The following is a 16,766-nucleotide window of genomic DNA, read 5'->3' as shown; positions in this document are numbered from 1 at the left end:
CTTCTCCGAGCTGACAACTCCGGTCAGTTCCCGGTGATGCAGAGGCCGCCGGCCCGGCCCGACCACCCCACAACGGAACCGGGTCGGGCGGGCTGAGGGGAGGCCGCAGGTCCTGGTGCCGATTCCTGTGCGGACCTCAATCCCTGTCCCTGATCCCGGTCCCTGTCTCTCTCCCCGGTCCCTGATCCCTCTCTCGGTCCCGGTCCCGCTCACCGCCGCTCCCGTCGCGCCGCCGCCGCCGTCACCCGGGGTCCTCTCGCAGCCGCCCCGCCCGTGGCCGCGCCCCCTGGGCTGCCCCGCGCGCTGCCTGAGCAAAGCGCTCCCCTCCGCCCGCGCCGCCGCCCCGAGAGAGCCGAGAGCTGCCGGAGGGAACCGGCCCCGCTGCGCTGCCCCGGCGGGAGCACCGGGAGGGCGGCGCGGGCAGAGCAGCGGCGGCGCTCGGGCAGCTCAGCGCGGGGGCCTCCGCTGGGGGCGGTTCCGGTTCCGGTTCCGGCGCCGCTCGGGCCGGGGGGGCCGCGCCGCCATCGCCGCGATGCCGAAAGGTGGTGGGGGCCGGGCCGGGCCGGGCGTGCCCCGCGGGAGCGGCGGCGGGGGGAACACGGGACACGGGAGAGGAGGGGGCTGAGGGCTGTGTGTGTGCGCCGCCCCGGCCCCGGCGCGGGCAGGGCTCGTGCTCGCCCCCGGCTGTGGAGATGCCGCGGCGGCTCCGCTCTCCCGCTCTCCCGGCCTTGCGGGAGCCTGCGGGGGTCCCTTTCCCCCTCACCGGGCCCCAAACGCGGCTCTGTTTGCGCTCTGGGGAGGGTCTCGGGTTCCCTTTCCCCGTTCTCGGGGGCTCCGGGGCTGCCTCGCCGCGTTCCCCCCGCCCCTCACGACGCCGGGCCCGTTCCGAGCCCCCAAAGCGCCGCGGCGGCGGCGGCGGCGGCAGCAGCGCCTGGGGGTGCCCGCGGCTCCGGGCCCGCTCCATGTGCTGGGACGGGAACTCCCCCGGCTCGGGGCGTGGGGCTCACGGAGCCGCGGGGAGGGGGAGCCGCCCCACCGGGGGCACCGGGGGCTGGCGGCCATCCCGGCCGGGGCTCGGGCTCCAAAGGCGGCTCTTTGATGCTGCCGCGGGTTGGGCGTGCGGAGCGGGCACGGACTTGCTGCTGCTGCTGCTCCCGGTGTGATTCAGGAGCGGGGATGGGGCACGGCCGGGCTGGATCCACCCAGAACCTTCTCCCCGCGCACCATCCGCAGAATTGGCTCTCGCGAAGCCGGGCACACGCGTTAAAGCCAGCCCGCATCGTTCCTCCTCCTCCTCCTGCAGCTTGCTCTGCTTTGTTTCAGCAGCAGCTCCCAGCCTTTAGCACCAAACTGATTCTTGTTTAGATTTTATTGAGCCCCACTTCGTTTTGGGTCCATTTGCACAATGATAGGAGATGGGGCTGAAGCTTTCACGCGGTTTTTGTGAAGGCAAAGAACCATGGCGGGTTATAACCCCGTTTTTCTTATTTAAATGCCTGTAACTCAGGATTTCCTGCTCTTCAGTTCATTGTACAGATTTCAGTGTTTGATTCAAACCTTTTTATTTTTGGAAGAAGAGGGGCTTTGGTCGTTTTCCCCCAAGTCAGTGGGAGTTGTTGGATTGGTGGCAGAAGAGTGGATTTTGGCACTCACTGTTTAATATAAAAGGGAGGGATATAAAGAAGCTACTAATAAATTTTACAGGATTTTTTTAAATTAATTTCCCATTTCCCCCCCCAATACTTTGATTTTAAGAATAAGAGATTCCATCAGTATCATTCCACTGTCTTACATTGAAATTCCTTAATTAGTCTGTTTAAAGCTGAAGACAAATGTGTTTGAACGTGGGCCTGCCTGGGCACCACTGGTCTTTGCTGCAGGTGAAATCTGCAGGTGATTCTGCTTTAAAAGTGCTTCACAGAGGTGGGGAAGAAGCATTATCCCTGTTTTCAGATGGGGAAACTGAGGCACAGAGCTGCTCAGTGGTGTTGGACCAGCTCCCCGTGTCTGATGTGAAGTTTGATTTCCCTATGGAAGCAGAGCCCCATCCCTGCACTGTGCTGAGCTCTTGTGGGCTTCATTCTTCCATCTGCTTCTTTTTAGGCTTTTCATGTAAAATAATTTCTCTTTAGCTGCTTCTCCCCGTTATCAGCAGTGTTTATTTGCAGTTGTGAGCAGTTTGTGTTCCTTGGTGCTGAGCCCAGTCTGGAATCCTGGCAGAGCTGGGTGGGGAGCCCTGGCCAGGCTGGGAGCACGGTTTGGCTCTTTGGGGTTGGTGTGTCACAGATGTCACTGCTGTTCCCTCTGGGTGAGGTCAGGAGCTGGGCAGGGAGGTCCTGTCTCCCCAGGAGCATTCCCAGGGCTGATCTCCTTCCAGAGGGTGCCAGTGCTCCCACGTGGGATGGCTGGGAGCAGACAAACAGACAAACTCCTGTCTGCACCAAAGCCTTGGCTGTGCTTAGGGTTGGAGAGCCCATGAGCTTCCCCAGGGACAAGAATTTGGTCTCTGCACTTCCCTGTCTTTTGGGAAAGCATCTTAGGAGTTTCTGTAAAGCTTCACAGTGAGATTTGGGGACAGAACTAAGGCATTGTGAGAGTTTGTCTGTGCTGAGCTAGGAGAATTGGCCAGGAAATGTTGGATCTCTGAGGCTCCCAGTGCCTCCCAGTGCAACAGAGAGCAGCTCCCCCATGGATCCCACACAGAGCCAGGGAGGGAGGGATGGATGATCCCTCATCCCTTCCCATCCCTGTAAGGTTCCCATTGTCCTTGGGGAGGATGAGGCAGATCCAGAGTTCCCTGCTCCTCCCCTGGCACTCCAGGCCTGCTGCAGTGGCCGAGCTGCCCTGCCAGAGCTGTTTGCTTTGTGCCAGTCTCTCTTTCTCCCTCACTCGGGGCTGTGGGTTGGCTCTGTCCAACTTGCTTCCCAATTCTTTGGGCTGGAATAAGCAGAGCAGTGGCTTGAGGGGAGCATTAATGGCTTCAGCAGTTCATTAATAACAGAATCTGGAACTTGGGGCAGTGCCAGCCACAGGGACTCCCCTTCTGGGTTCCTAGAGCTTGTTTTTATTTTTCCTAATAAAGCAATGAAACTGGAGGCTCCTTTTAGGGCTTCTTCAGCTCCCATTGTAATTCCCAAAGCTTTTGTCCAATTAGCTTCCTATTTTTTCCTGGCACAGTGGGAGTGGTTAAGGAGCCAAGCGTGTTGGAATGTTGGTTGTAACCACAGGAACACACTGTGATTCCTCCTGTGCAGGAAACTGGGATCTGCTGTGGGACTGAGCATCCCCTCCCAGCCTGGGAAGGGAATTGGAGAGGCACAGGCAGGGAAGGGTGATGTCAGTAATCCAAATTCTCTGTGTCTCACCTCAAAATCTTGGAGCATTTCACCAAGTTCACTGGGGGGTTTTGTTTAGGGTCTGTCAGAGGAGTTATTTTGGTTTGTCCTGTCCACACCTAAAATCCAGAGAGTGCTGCAGGAGGAGCAGACCTTTCTGGAAGTTAGCACTGAACCATTTGTTATTTTTATTGTTTTGTGCAGGTAGAAAAGGAGGCCACAAAGGCCGGGCAAGGCAGTACACGAGTCCTGAGGAGATTGATGCCCAGCTCCAAGCAGAAAAGCAAAAGGCAAGGGTAGGTGTTTGCTCCTTTGTGTGCTTTCTGTCCCAATTCCTGCCTTTTCCAGCCTGGTTTTCACTGCTCAGGAGCAATGGCAGCTTAGCCAAGTGCTGCAGATCATTCCAGCAGTGATCACAGCATGGATCCCAAACATCTCCAGCTGGGGAGGCTCCAGGGTGTCACCCAGTCTGGTTCTGAGGCCTGGGAGAGCACCCAGGGCAGCACTGGAAGGTTGAAGGACAGGGAGCTGATTACACAGCAGCTCTGGAGATCTTTTCTCTCCATATTTTATCATTTCAGTCTCCAGTGTCAGCTCATTCTTTATCCATGTTCTGCAGTTTGGCTTTGGAGAACAAGAGCCACATCTTGACATGTTACTGTATATTGACATTATATTTGCCTCTTTCTGTCATAGATTTATGGACCAAACTCCTTTGACTTCTTCCTGGACACATGATTTTCATATTTGCCTCTGCTTTGTAGGAGAGATAAGAGTTTTCTGTGTGGGTGTGTTTCTGTGCCCCAGCATTGGACTGTAACAGCTCCCCCCACTTCCACCACAACCTGACTGCTGTCATAAAACTCTTGGCTGCTTTTTGGGGCCCTTGCTCTCTTTATTCCCAACTTATCACAGCTCTGGTGACACTCTGATGTTTTCTGTGACTTTCTGGAAGTGCTGCCTCAGCCCAAATACACAATTCCAGCTGAGGCCTCACAGCACTGACCACAGGAGGATAATTACACCCCATGTAGGAAATCCTGGTGAATGCCTCTGAGATGACTCTCAAGCAGTTCTGAGCCATAGTGTTGAGTCCTTTTTAATGTTTTGCCCAGCTGCAACTCGAGATGATTGTTTGGTTTGCTGCTTAGCCACATATTCCAGCTTCATGTTGGATTTCCTCTTCCAAACTGTAACTCCTCTTGGTTGGTTTCTGATTCCACCTTCTTGGTTTCATGCCATATTTCCAAATTCTGAAACCACTGATGAGTCTCATCCTGTTTTCCAAAATAATTCCAACTCCTACCAGTGTGATGTCATTCACAAACTGTGTGAGTGTTCTCTGCTTTCATGTTGTTAATAAAAATATTGACTGGAAGTGGAACACAAAAGCAGGACCCACTTGAAATGTGTGTCCTGTTTCACAGCAAACCAGAGAACTGCTCTTTGAGAAGGATTTCTTTTTTGTGATAGTCCATATAATATAGTGATGGTTACATCTAACACTGATACATTAAGGAAAACTTTAAAAACCCCCTACAATTAACAAAATTACTCCTCTTACTATTCCTTGCTCATCCACTTTGCTGGTTGCTTGATGAGAGGTATTGGTATGTAAAACAAGCTGTTCACACCCATGCTTGTTCTTCGTATGATTCAGAAATTAATGCCCAGGTTCTGAATAGTGGAAGCTAAAAAGGCTTTAATTCCTTGGATAATAATGCTCAGGTTGATGGTTGTCCATTTTCTCCTCTAGGTGTTTTTGTTTATCCACAGGATAAGGTCTAAGCTGCATCCATGTAGTTTCCAATCTCTGATGTAGTGTGCACTGGAAACCCAGGCTAAAATTCTTCTGGAGAGCTTTGATTTGGGGAAAGTGAAGTGCCAGTGGTGTCTTTCAGAGTCATTTTCCTGTTAGAGAGAACAGCAGAGTTGTTTGGAGATGATGCTGAGGAAGAGCCCTCATTCTGTGACAGCCAGCCCCCCTTGGTGACACAAGGCCTCATCAGGAGCACCAGTGCTCAGAGCTGGCTCATCCCTCCAAAATCTCATTTAAGAGCTGGGTTTGGGGTTTTTAGTGACATAAATTTCCTCTGATTCTGTAGGAAGAGGAGGAGCAAGAAGAAGGAGGAGAAGGAGCAACAGGGGACCCTAAAAAGGAGAAGAAATCTTTAGATTCAGATGAGAGTGATGAAGATGATGAGGATTATCAGGTACTGCATTCTCAGGGTACTTAATGCACTTAACATTTGGGCTGGGGGGAGATGGACACTCTGCGTTCTGAGCAGAGCCACCTGGAGTGCACTTTTTGTAGAACTACTTCTAGAAACCAAAAAATGCTCACTTGGCAGCAGTTTGCTCTCAGAATGAGAACTTGTGAACATTTACAAATGAAATACAAAGGCAACAAGACTTTTTAAAAGGCTGAAGGTGCCTTGATTCATAAATGATTTGTAGTAAAAGCTTGCCTTGTGCTTTTGGGGTGCTTTGCAGTGTGTTTGGGGTGGCAGAGCTCCTCAAGCTCCCTCTTGTTGTTGACAGCAAAAGCGCAAAGGAGTGGAGGGGTTGATAGACATAGAGAACCCCAACCGTGTCATTCAGACAACCAAAAAAGTCACTCAGCTGGACCTGGATGGACCCAAGGAGCTCTCACGACGAGAGAGGTGAGTGTTCCCTGCTCACCCTGCAGTTTCACCCTGCAGTTTGGTGCAGGGAGGTGTTTCCCCTGCTCTGTGGCAGTGTTTCAGAGACATCCTTAAAAGTGTATTGCTGCCTAAAGTAGGCACTGAGCAGCAGCAGACTGAGCTCACTGTGCTTCAAAATGTGGTTCCTTAGAAACTTCTCAGGAGCTCTCTGTCCTCTAGGCTATCCTGGAGCCAGGCAGCCTGCCCTGGTGCTCTGAGAGAAAGGGATTTAGGCCATTCCTTTCCTGAGGTTTTATGCCAAAAATCAGACCTAACAGAAACCCTGAAATCACACTGCTGTGAAAGAGATTTAGGCCATTCCTTTCCTGCAGTTTTATGCCAAAAATCAGAGCAGAAATCCATTAACCAGAGCTCACTTTGGATCCACTTTAATCCTGCTGCAGAAGGTGCTCTAGTGACAGGTAGCAGTTCCCCAGATTCCAAATATTTTTATCTGGCAAGATTAATTACCTGGAAACCAAAGTTTAATCTTCTAGTTTCATTTAGCAATGGTGAAGTTTGGAAGGTTTAATCTTTTTTATTTGGGATAGATTGCTTCAGCAGAAGGACACCTTTGAGGGTAAGGCAGGGAAAAACATGTCACAGTTCTTGTGATGTGGGGCTAAATCTCCTTGTGTGTGGAGGAAGGAAGGAAGGTAGAAATAATCTCTCACCTCACCCCTGTTCAAACCCTGCAAATAAACAGAACCTGTGCTTGAAAGTTGGTGAAGGACCCCCAGTTTTGGGTTTTTTTCCTGGTTAGAAAGCCCCACTCTGCCTGTTCCCCTGGATACTCTGGTGACTGGTGTGTTTCCTTTGGGCAGAGAGGAAATAGAGAAGCAAAAGGCAAAAGAAAGATACATGAAAATGCACCTAGCTGGGAAAACAGAGCAAGCCAAGGCAGACCTGGCCCGATTAGCCATCATTCGGAAGCAAAGGGAAGAAGCTGCCAGAAAGAAAGAAGAAGAAAGAAAAGGTTAGAGAATAATTAATCATTTTCTCCTACCTTTCCAAGAGGCACACATCCCTCCTCTGAGCCTGTGTGGTGTTGCTGAGTGTCATTAACTCCCCTCAGCAAAGCCAGGCTCAGCTGTTTCCCTCTCATCAAGTTCTTGCTTTATAAACAAGAATTGGACACGAGAAGGGAATTGCCCTGGGTGTCCATCTTGTCCTCTGCCTCCCAGGCAGTGCTGGCTCCAGTTTGGGGGTTTGGCAGGCTCCTTGTGCTGGGTGATTTGTGTGGTTTGCATGTGGGGACCTGAACTGCCCAGGGAGTTCCCAGCACTCCTTCCCTGGGAGGTGTGAACCAGCAGTCTGAGCGTGGCTCCGTGGTGCCTTCCACAGAGAAATTTGGGCATCAGGGTGACTTGGGGACACCTGGAGAGAGGGGCCAGGGATGGAAGGGAACATCAAGAGGGGCTGTGCCTCTTACCTCTGAGAAATTGGTGGGAAGGGTGGGATTTTTCCATGACCCAGTTGGCAGGATTCAAATCCCTGGGGCTGCCAGAGCTCCCCCAGTCCCTGATGTGCACCATGAGATGATGAAACTCTGTTTGTTGTTCTCCTCCCCAGCAAAAGACGAAGCGGCCATGGCAGGTAAAAGACTGCAGTCACTATCCCTTAACAAGTAAGCACAGGCCATGCAAGAGGAGGAAACACCAGGGAACTGTGCCTGGTCCTGCCAGGAGCTCTGCCTTCCATCGCTGCCACGCAGGGCACCCCGCAGCATTGACCTCACCTCCACCTCCAAGAGACACTGACGATGTGTTTGTCCTCATCCTGGCACAGATTTCCATTTGGGGTTAGGGGCAGCTGCTCTCTGCAGTGCAGAGCTGTGCTGGACAGCAATTCCCTGTAACAGTTTGGAAACATGAATGTTTTTGCTGTTTTTAGGATCAAGAAGTCGTAGACGGTGGGAGGGGGGCAGGGTGGGAGGGAGCTGTGTGGGAGGGGAGGTGCTTCAAATACTAGATTGCAAGAAAAATAGATTGTGGGGTCGTTTGGGGGTGGGGCATGGGATGGGGAACTGACTTGGTATGAAATCCCAAAGGATAATGTATCTGAGGAATCCAGTTGGCAAAGAGCCCATCAAATTTTGCTGCAGGGCGTTGCAGTATAAGCTGGGAGCCTGACTTCATGGACATCTGGAGTGCCGTTCCTTCCTGGATTCATCCCTCCTTTCTTGCAGCCAGTCTCCCCTTTTCCCTCCTCTTCATTTTCTTTTTCTCCTCCTTATTAGGGATAGTGCCAGTTTTTAACCACATCATCCTTTGTTTAAAGGAGAAAAAACAAACAACATTTATTGTGTCAGATCCAGATGGAAAAAACAAAAAACAAAAAGCAAAAAAGAACTTGATCAAGTTTAAAAACCACCAAGAGAACTTGTATATTTGGCTGATTAAACTGTAAGTTATCAGAGCTGCTGTGGCCTCGTGTGTGTGTGAAGGGCACAGCTGGGGGGTCCTGGGGGAGCTCAGCTGCACTGGGGAGCTGCTGGTTGTGATGTTTGGGGTTTGGCTCTGGGTCAGGAGCTCCTGAGCACACACAGCCTGAGGGAAAAAGCTTTTCCTGCTGATTCTGATGGATGTCTTGCACAATCTGTTTACCACGGTGGAGGAAACAATTACCCTCAGGCTGTGTCTGGCCTGGTCCCCCGTCAGAAGGGCAGTCACTGCACTGTCACCTCCCCTCAGATGTCACAGCACTGCCACCTCCTCTCAGATGGCTCTGGAGGGGAGCAGCCCCAGCCTGCTGTGCCCCAGGACCAGCCTGTTCAGGGACACCAGTGCTTCCCAGACTCCCCAAAGGCTGGACATCCATCCAGCCCCAGGGCTTGGAGCACTGGAAGTCACTGGGAGAGGGGTTGCAGCTGTGGAGATGAAGGGTGACAAACAAAGGATTTGTTCTCATGGATTTGGGCACAAGGGTGTGACACAGGACTGTGCCCCAGAGACTGTCACTGTGAGCTGCTGGCTCAAAGCACAGCTCAGGCCAAGCCAAGATTTGGGGTAGGAGATGCTCCCAGGGAGCTGTGGAAGATGAGCAGGTGCTGCAGGAGAGGTGCCTGTGCTCTCAGCTCCAGGAGGGAGGAGCTGGTGAGGTGGGGACAGCCTGACATGGGACAGTGGGTGACCCTTGGAGCACAGGGAGGTGGATGGGGCAGGACAGGGGGAGGTTTTGGGATGGAGCAGGGCAGGAGCCGCAGGGGAGAGGGCTGAGGATTGTGAACACATGGAAAGGGGTGGAGAAATCTCCAAGTAACAGCTCCCACTGACAGAGGGCTGGAGCAGAACTCAGATGTCACTGTCCCTCTGCAGCCACTGCTCCCTTCCCAGGCCAGGGGAAGGTGCAGGATTTGCTGGGCAGCCCAAGGTCTCTGAGCTGGCTCCAGGTTTGGGAATTGCCCACCTGCCAGGACTTTACCAGGGAACTGAGGGAATGATAAACCTGTGCTCCCTGGCCGCTTCCGTCCTCTGCCCTCCATTTTCCTCAACACCAATCCAGGTTTGAAATGGTGCTGAAGCAGGGAACAGAAAAGTGCCATTCCCTTTATCCCCACAATCCCAATTCCCACTCAGCACTGGTGGCAGAAATGATGCGACCACCTGTGCCACAGCACTGTGCCCTGATCACACCTGTGTTTGCACTGAACTTGTTCTAAAAAAGTGCAAAAAACCCCTGTTTTGATTTATTCAGGAAAATCCTTTATTTGCTATTTCTCCAAGCAATGTGTGACCAGCATTGGGAAGGATGGTAACAAAAATAGTAAGAAAAATGGAGGTTTTATGTCTGCAAACAGCCACCAGGGCTGGCTGGCAGCAGGGACAGGCACTGGTGGCATTGAGGCACAGCGTGGGGGTGGCACAGGGCAGCAGGCAGAGCAGGGGCACAGCAGGGACAGCTGGAAGCTGGGATGCCCTTCCCGGGTGGCTCCTTCATTTGATCTTGAGATCCTTCAGCGCCGACTCCAGGCTCTGAAATGAAACAGGAAATGAAACAGGAGGGTTTTCAGCAGCTCATGGCAGCCCAGAGACAGTGGAGGTGGCTGGGGAGCAGGAAAGGGGGGAACGGGGCTGGTTCAGTGCTGGTACTCCCAGCCTGAGGGGTCCACGGGGATTCCTTACCTTGACATCCCAGATGCTCATGCCGCCGTCCATCCCCGTGGTACAGAACTGGGAGCACTTGTCCTTCCCACCAGTCAGCACTGAGATCTGGCTGTGGGTGCAAGGAGGGAGCAGGAATGAGTCCCAGGGCTGAGCCCTTAGGGGTGGGAATGGGGCTGGACCCCCTCATCTCCCCCACAGTGCAGGAAGGCGCTGGGGATAGACAGGGACACTTGGAAATAGCCAGGGATGCTCCAAGGATGCTCCAGGACCATCCCAGCTTTTGGGACTAGACCTCTGTACCTCCCCATCCCACATCCAAGGATTCTTTTGGGATACGCTGGGAAATTCAAGGATAGCCAAGGCTGTCACAGCTCCTCGTGCAGGAGCCTCAGTCTCTCCCTCACATGTGCTGGGATGCCCAGGGACATTCTGGGGATATCCAAGGATGCTCCAGGGCTGTCCCAGCTCCTGGGCACACCCAGGGACCATCGACCTCGCGGTGCCCCAAGCCTGGCCAGCCCCACCTGATGCTGTTCTTGTGCAGGGTGTCCAGGGTGGCATTGGCCGTGTCCGAGCTCGCTTTCTTGTCCAGGTTCTGGAAGCGCTCGCGGGCGGTGAGGCCGCGCTGGGAGCTCTGCTTGGGCACGTCCAGCTTCCCCCCGAAGCTCAGGGCGCCCTGGCTCTCCTCGTAGGTGAACAGCATCGGGCAGCAGTCGTGGCCCTGGGGAGCAAACCCCAAACCCGCCCTGCTCAGCATCCCCGGGCGGCTCCGGCCGCGGCTCCCAGCCCGTGTCCCTCCCTGCCCGCACTCACCGCGGCCACCAGGCTGTGCTCGGTGATGAAGGTGACAGCCAGCAGGGGCAGCGTCTCGGTGCACAGCGAGGCAACGCTGCGAGGTGTGAAACGCCAGCTGAGCTCCAGCCTCAGTGCTGAGACTGGCACAGCTCATCACACACGGGGGGAACCCCACGAGGGGAGACACCACCTCCTCCACCCGTGGGGATCTGGGGACGTCCCAGGTCCTGGGACTGAGCCCTCTGTGGTCTACAGGGATGCTCAGGAGATATTCAGGGATGGTCAGAGATACTCCAGGTATGCTCAGGGATGATAATAGATACTCAGGGATACCCTGGGCTGCTCCAGGGCTATTTCCAGCTCCTGAGGCTGAACCCCTCTACCTCCCCCACCCAAGTACAGAGATGCTCAGGAGATACTCACAGATGCCCAGGGATGTTCTAGGGCTAACCCAGCTCCTGAGGCTGAACCCTTCCATTACCCAGACCCACATGCATGGACACTGGAATTGCTCTTGGCCCAACCCACCCCAGATACCTCCATGCCCGTGTTGGTTTGGGGGCTAAGCCCTGCTGCCACCCCCAGCACAGCCTCCCCCAGTCCCCCCTCGTGTCCCCAGCCCTGCTTACGCCATCTTCCTGCCCGCATCAGCAAGGCACAGGGTGCTGTCGTGGCTGACCCAGGCCACGCGGGAGCCGCTGGCCGAGAAGCTCACGCTGTGCACCCACCCACAGCTGCTGCTGGACTCGAACATCAGCTCCCCAAAAGGCATCTTGGAGCCCCAGGGCGTGGGGCTGGGCCGCTCCTCCACCTCCTTGATGTAGGCTGAGAAGATCCTGGCAGGGGGAGAGCCTTGCATGTGTGCCTGGGTGCAGGATCTGTGCCACCCTCATCCCTGCCTAATAGAGCCTGTGAGGTGCCCCCCTACCCCCCAGGTGCTGCACCCCTGGGATGGTCCCCAGACCTCCCTGCATCTCCCCTGTGCCCCATTCCCTGCTCCAAACAGCCCCTGGGCTGAACCCTGCCCCCCAACCCATCCTTGGGGATGCATGGGGCCCCCCAGTCCCCCAGCCCCTGCTCCTCACCTGCACTTGAAGTCACAGGAGCCAGCGGCCAGGAGGACGTTGTTGGGGTGCCAGTCCAGGCTGAGCACCGTGGAGCGGATGGGCTTCTTGATGTGCTTGCAAACCCACCTGTGTGCAGAGGGGGTGGCAGCAGAGGGGCAGCATCACCATCCCCAGAGGCCCCCTGGGATTTTGGGGAACTGCCTGGTGTTGGGCAGGGCACCAAGTGTGCCAGGAACTGCCATAGCAGCTTGGGCATGGGGAGTCCATCCCTCCATTTCCCCATCTGTTTCCACCTCCAGCTCCTCCAGTCTCTTATTTCCCAATCCATCCATCCCCCGTCTGTCCGTCCGTCACCCATCTCCCATCAATCCATCCATCCAGGCGTCCCCCTCAGAGCCTCACCAGTCGTTCTCCTGCTCGAAGTAGCAGATGGAGATGAGGCGGGAGCCGCTGCCCACGGCGAATTTGTTCTCCTTGGGGGACCACTTGACGCAGCGGGCGGCGCGGTTGATCCTCAGGATCACCAGGGTGGGCTTCCAGACGTTGCCCTTGAGGGTCCACACGTAGGCGTTGCGGTCGGTCCCGCACGTCACCAGCCGGTTGCTCTCGGGGGCCCAGTCAATGCCTGGAAGGGAGAGGGGGATGGTGGTGGCCCACGGTGGCCCAGGGAGCCTCAGGAATGGCAATGGTGGCACTCAGGGCTGGGGGTGTCTGAAGGCGTGGTTGTTCTGGGTGGTCTTTGCTTCACAGTTCCTCTTTGCCCCACACCATCCCTCCCACCTCAAAGCATTCCATGTCAACCCATCCCACCCCATCTCTCTCATCCATACATCTCATTCCACCCCATCCCTTCCCATGCCACCCACACCATTCCATTCCATCCCAACCATCTCTCCTATATATCCATCCATCCATCCACCCACCCTACCCCAACCCTTCTCTTCCCATCCATCTCAATCCATCTTACCCCATTTTTCCCATCCATCCCCATCCCTCCACCTAATCGCTCTCCACCTCTCCCATCCCATCCATCCCACCCACACAACCTGCTCCATTCTCCTCCACCCCTGCACAAGCCCCATCCACTGGGTGCCAGTGCCACGAGCAGGACTGGCAGCAGCTCGGGGACACCATCCCTGTCCCCTCTGCCAGCCAGGACTCACCTGTCACCTGCCCGTTGTGCTCCTTCAGCTCGTGCACTTTGCTCCACTTGGCCCCGTCCTTGCGGTAGATGTGAACCTCGTGGTTGTTGGGGCACAGGGCGATCTCTGGGGGTGACAGTGGCCAGGACAAAGCCCTCCCCTGGGTCACAGGGTCCTCAGGGCCAACCAGCACCCACCCACCCCTTCCTGGGCTCCAGGTCCCCACTGAGCCCCCAGCCCTGCTCCTGCGCTGCCCTGATGCTGCAAATTGTCCCTATGGGAAGGGAGAACCCCACACCCCACAGCCCAGGGTCAGTGCGGTCCCATGGGGCTGGTGGGCTGAGACAAGGCAGGATGGGATGGAACAGGACTGCTGGGGGTGCACAGCCCCCAAATGCAGCCCCGTCCATCCCGCCCCGCCTGCCCGGCTCCCGGCCGCAGCACAGAAAGCGCTTTTTGTTCTCCCGCATCCCCCGGGCCGCGCTCGGGAAATGCCATCGCCCGTGAATCACCGGCTCCGCTCCCTCCCTCCCTCCCCGGCCGCTGCCTCGGGCCCGGACGCTGCCCTGGCACCCCCGTGCCCGGCTCTGACCCGCACGGGCACCGGGGACACCGGGATGGGCTGTGCCAGCCCCCACACCCGCCCCTGGCAGGATCTGCTCCCCCAAACCCAGCCCTGCCCCCGGGGATTTGAGCCCGGACAGTGCCCGGGATCCCTCGGGAATCTCGGGGAGCCCCAGGCGAACTCACGGGTGCGGTCCTTGTTCCAGGCATGGCAGCTGATGGGCTCCAGCAGGAAGCTGTGGTAGGCCATGGCTCACGGGCTGGGGACAGGGACAGAGCCCCAGGCTGTCAGGACAGGCTGCTGCAGCCGCAGGGGTGAGACCCCAGCCCCACAGAATGATCCTTCCCGCTGGATCAGCCCTGTGCTGCAGCCCACCAGGTCTCTCAGCCAAGGAGAGGGTTCTCCTGAGGATCTCCAAGCTCAGAAATTGTCCATTTCCAGGAACTTCCAAACCCTGCTGTCACCCTGCTCCAGCTGCCTGGGCACACAGGGAATGGTGCCAGCAGCCCCATGTGCACCCTGGGGTCCCACCACGGGCAGCGCCTCCTCTCTCCGCCCCACCAGGGCCAGATCCACTCCCTCCTTCCACACCTCTCATTTAGGAAGGGCCAAAGCCCCACGGAGGCATTTCCATCCCATCAGGACTGATCCCTGCTCCTGGCTGAGCTCCCACCATTCCTGCTGCTCCCCGGCTGCCATGGGATGGCGAGTTTGTGCCAAAGGCCCCTCCAGGTGCCACAGGAGCCTCCGAGCAGCATCACAGCCCCTTGGCCATCCTGCCCAGGGAGGCAGGGATGGAGGGTAACACCTCACCAGGGTGTGGCTGGCGACGGGAATTACTCACAGCCTGCTCTCGGCTATTTTGGGAACTCCCTGAGCACGTCCCGTTTTCTTTGGCAGCAAAAACGTTACAGGGGAAGGGGAAAAAGTCCCTCTTAGCAAAGCTCCATCCCTCAGCTGGGGAAAAGAAAATCTGAGGAGCTCCATCAGCTGCCTTCTGCATGGGGAGAAATTCCAGGGCTGATGCAGGACAGCCCTGCTGTCACACAGGACATGGGCAGGGATGAGGAGGCAGTTCCCTACCCAGCCCCACTGATCCCCTGGGATGCAGCACAGGGTGTCCCAAGGGGGGACAAAGCTGCTGCTGCCACCACGGGACTCTGCCTCGAGCCCTGAGGATGGAGCAGCACCACGAGGGATGGACAAAACCATCAGCGACAGGGACATTGAAAGAGATCAGGAGAGGAAAAATGTGTGAAAAGGGGATTTGACTGAAATGGGCACCCGGCTGAAAGGGCTCCCGGGAGGAGGGATGTGAGGCAGGACACACCGAGGTGCGCTTTGGCTTTGACACTAGGAAAACAGCAATACTTTTACTTTTTCCGGGTGGTTTGGGAGCTCAGAGGCACTAACCCTCCTCGCTGGGGTCTCTGCTGCTCCCTTGCCGAGTGTCCCCCGAAGGGAAGAGCTCAGCCGCCGTGCCAGGGACGGAGGGCAGCGAGGGCTGGGCCGCTCCCGGCAGCGGGTGGAGTTTTAATTTCCCCTCGGCCCCTTCCGAGCCCTTTTATTTCCCCTCGGCCCCTTCAGAGCCATTCCCCGCTCCTGGTGCCCCGCTGGCCGAGTCCTGCCCCATCCCAGAGTGACCCCGGGGCTCGGCTGCCCCTTCCCCAGCTGGGAGCAGCAGCACAGGAGCTGTGCTTACATCCCTCCCTCCCTCTCCCAACCCGGGGGCTCCTGAGGGAGGAAAATGGGAATTTTCCGAAGGCCAGACAGGGCGGGATTGGGAGCTGGAATAGCTCCGTTATCTCCCCAGCCAGCCCAAGCAGCTCGGAAACATCCTCGGAGGAGATAATCAAACCTTGGCAGAGCCCGGGGGCTCCTCCCAGTCCCGGAGGAAGCCGCACACCAGAGGAGATGGAGTTTGGGTTTTACGAGCCTGGCGGGGAGCCGGGAGCAGGGTTTGCACCCAGTGAGGATCCTGCAGGGAGCTGAGACCCCCGAAACTCTCCCCAGACACTGTGGGGGGACCCTGCACCACCAGGACCCCAACACCGAGCCCCGGAGCGCCTGTGCTCCCTGCGGCAGCTGAAGGTGTCACCCCCTGCTCCTGCCGGCCAGGCTGGGGACACCCAGAGCCCAGACTTGGCGGGGGGATACCCTAATTACATCACACTGCAACAGGACCCCATGAGCCAGCCTGGCCCCGAGGGGACAGCCCCGTCCCAGGGCAGAGGAAGGCGGTTCTGAGCTTCCTCTTCCTCGCACCGGGCGAAGCGGGGAGCAGCTGATGCCCGAGGAGGGGAGGACAGATTGCGGCAGCTCTGTCCCTGCCGACATTAACCCCGAGGGGACCCCCACAGGAGGACTCTTTCCAGCCCCCCAGAGCTGTCAGACCGCCGGCAAGAGAAAAAACCCTCAAACTTGCTGACAAAGCTGGAAAAAACCCCAAAACATCCAAACCACAGCGACAGCGATGCTCGCAGGGGGCAAGGGGCTGCCTGCACCCCCCTGACCCCGGCCCGGGGGGACCCCCCGAGCCCTGGAGCGGGGTGTGGGGGACAGGAGCGGTGACAGCCGCAGCCCCAGAGACAGCCCCGGCTCCGGGCGGGCACAGAGCTCTCCTTACCTTGCTGGGCAGGGCTGGCTGGGCTCGGTTCCTGCGCGGCGGGGCTCGTTCATGGACTCTGGGCAGTCGACACGAACGGAGCCCGGAGCGAGCGGCGGGAGCTGTGCCTGCCCCGACCGACTTCCCTTTTCCTCTCCGAGAAATGCAACCACTTCCTTACGTGGGCGTTGGGGGAGCGGAGCGCCTCTGGGCCGCCCTGCCCCGTGCCTGCGGCCGCAGAGCTCCGGCACCGCCGCACGTGGAGGGGCCCCGGGCCCGGGACGCTCCCGGCCCTCGCTGGACGTGGGCAGCGCGCCCTAGGCGCTCCAGGGAGGACAGAGCCAGAACAGAAGGGAAGGATCCCCGCCGGGATCTGGGTGTTGCTCACCCCCGGCCCTGATGAGTTCTCAGAGGGATGGGGACTCCCCGGTGCTGATCCCCGCCAGGGAACAGCCGTGCCCGGAGCC

General features: G+C 57.0%; 2 protein-coding genes across 2 annotated transcripts; one reads left to right on the top strand and one right to left on the bottom strand.

Annotated features, from left to right (window-relative positions):
- The first annotated feature begins 466 nt into the window (after positions 1-466).
- Positions 467-7,962, top strand: PDAP1 (PDGFA associated protein 1). The gene is made up of 6 exons (XM_054270726.1): positions 467-542; positions 3,540-3,631; positions 5,441-5,548; positions 5,877-5,998; positions 6,844-6,995; positions 7,592-7,962. The coding sequence occupies exons 1-6, from the start codon at positions 533-535 to the stop codon at positions 7,648-7,650; spliced, it is 543 nt and encodes a 180-aa protein (XP_054126701.1). The 5' UTR covers positions 467-532; the 3' UTR covers positions 7,651-7,962.
- A 1,771-nt stretch (positions 7,963-9,733) lies between these two features.
- ARPC1B (actin related protein 2/3 complex subunit 1B) lies at positions 9,734-16,425 on the bottom strand. Its single transcript, XM_054270723.1, has 10 exons — positions 16,321-16,425; positions 13,880-13,953; positions 13,151-13,255; positions 12,390-12,612; positions 12,006-12,113; positions 11,550-11,756; positions 10,939-11,014; positions 10,650-10,846; positions 10,144-10,234; positions 9,734-9,993 (listed from the first exon to the last, which is right to left on the bottom strand). Exons 2-10 carry the CDS (start codon positions 13,941-13,943, stop codon positions 9,955-9,957), a joined length of 1,110 nt encoding a protein of 369 aa, XP_054126698.1. The 5' UTR covers positions 13,944-13,953; positions 16,321-16,425; the 3' UTR covers positions 9,734-9,954.
- Positions 16,426-16,766: the final 341 nt, after the last annotated feature.

The sequence above is a fragment of the Melozone crissalis genome, unplaced genomic scaffold (assembly GCF_028551555.1).
Source record: "Melozone crissalis strain CALT ecotype California unplaced genomic scaffold, PUWL_Pcris_2 ptg000012l_1, whole genome shotgun sequence".
Taxonomy (NCBI): Eukaryota; Metazoa; Chordata; class Aves; order Passeriformes; family Passerellidae; genus Melozone; species Melozone crissalis.
The sequence above is the reverse complement of the archived record's forward strand: the minus strand, read 5'-3'. Positions and strand labels throughout refer to the sequence as shown.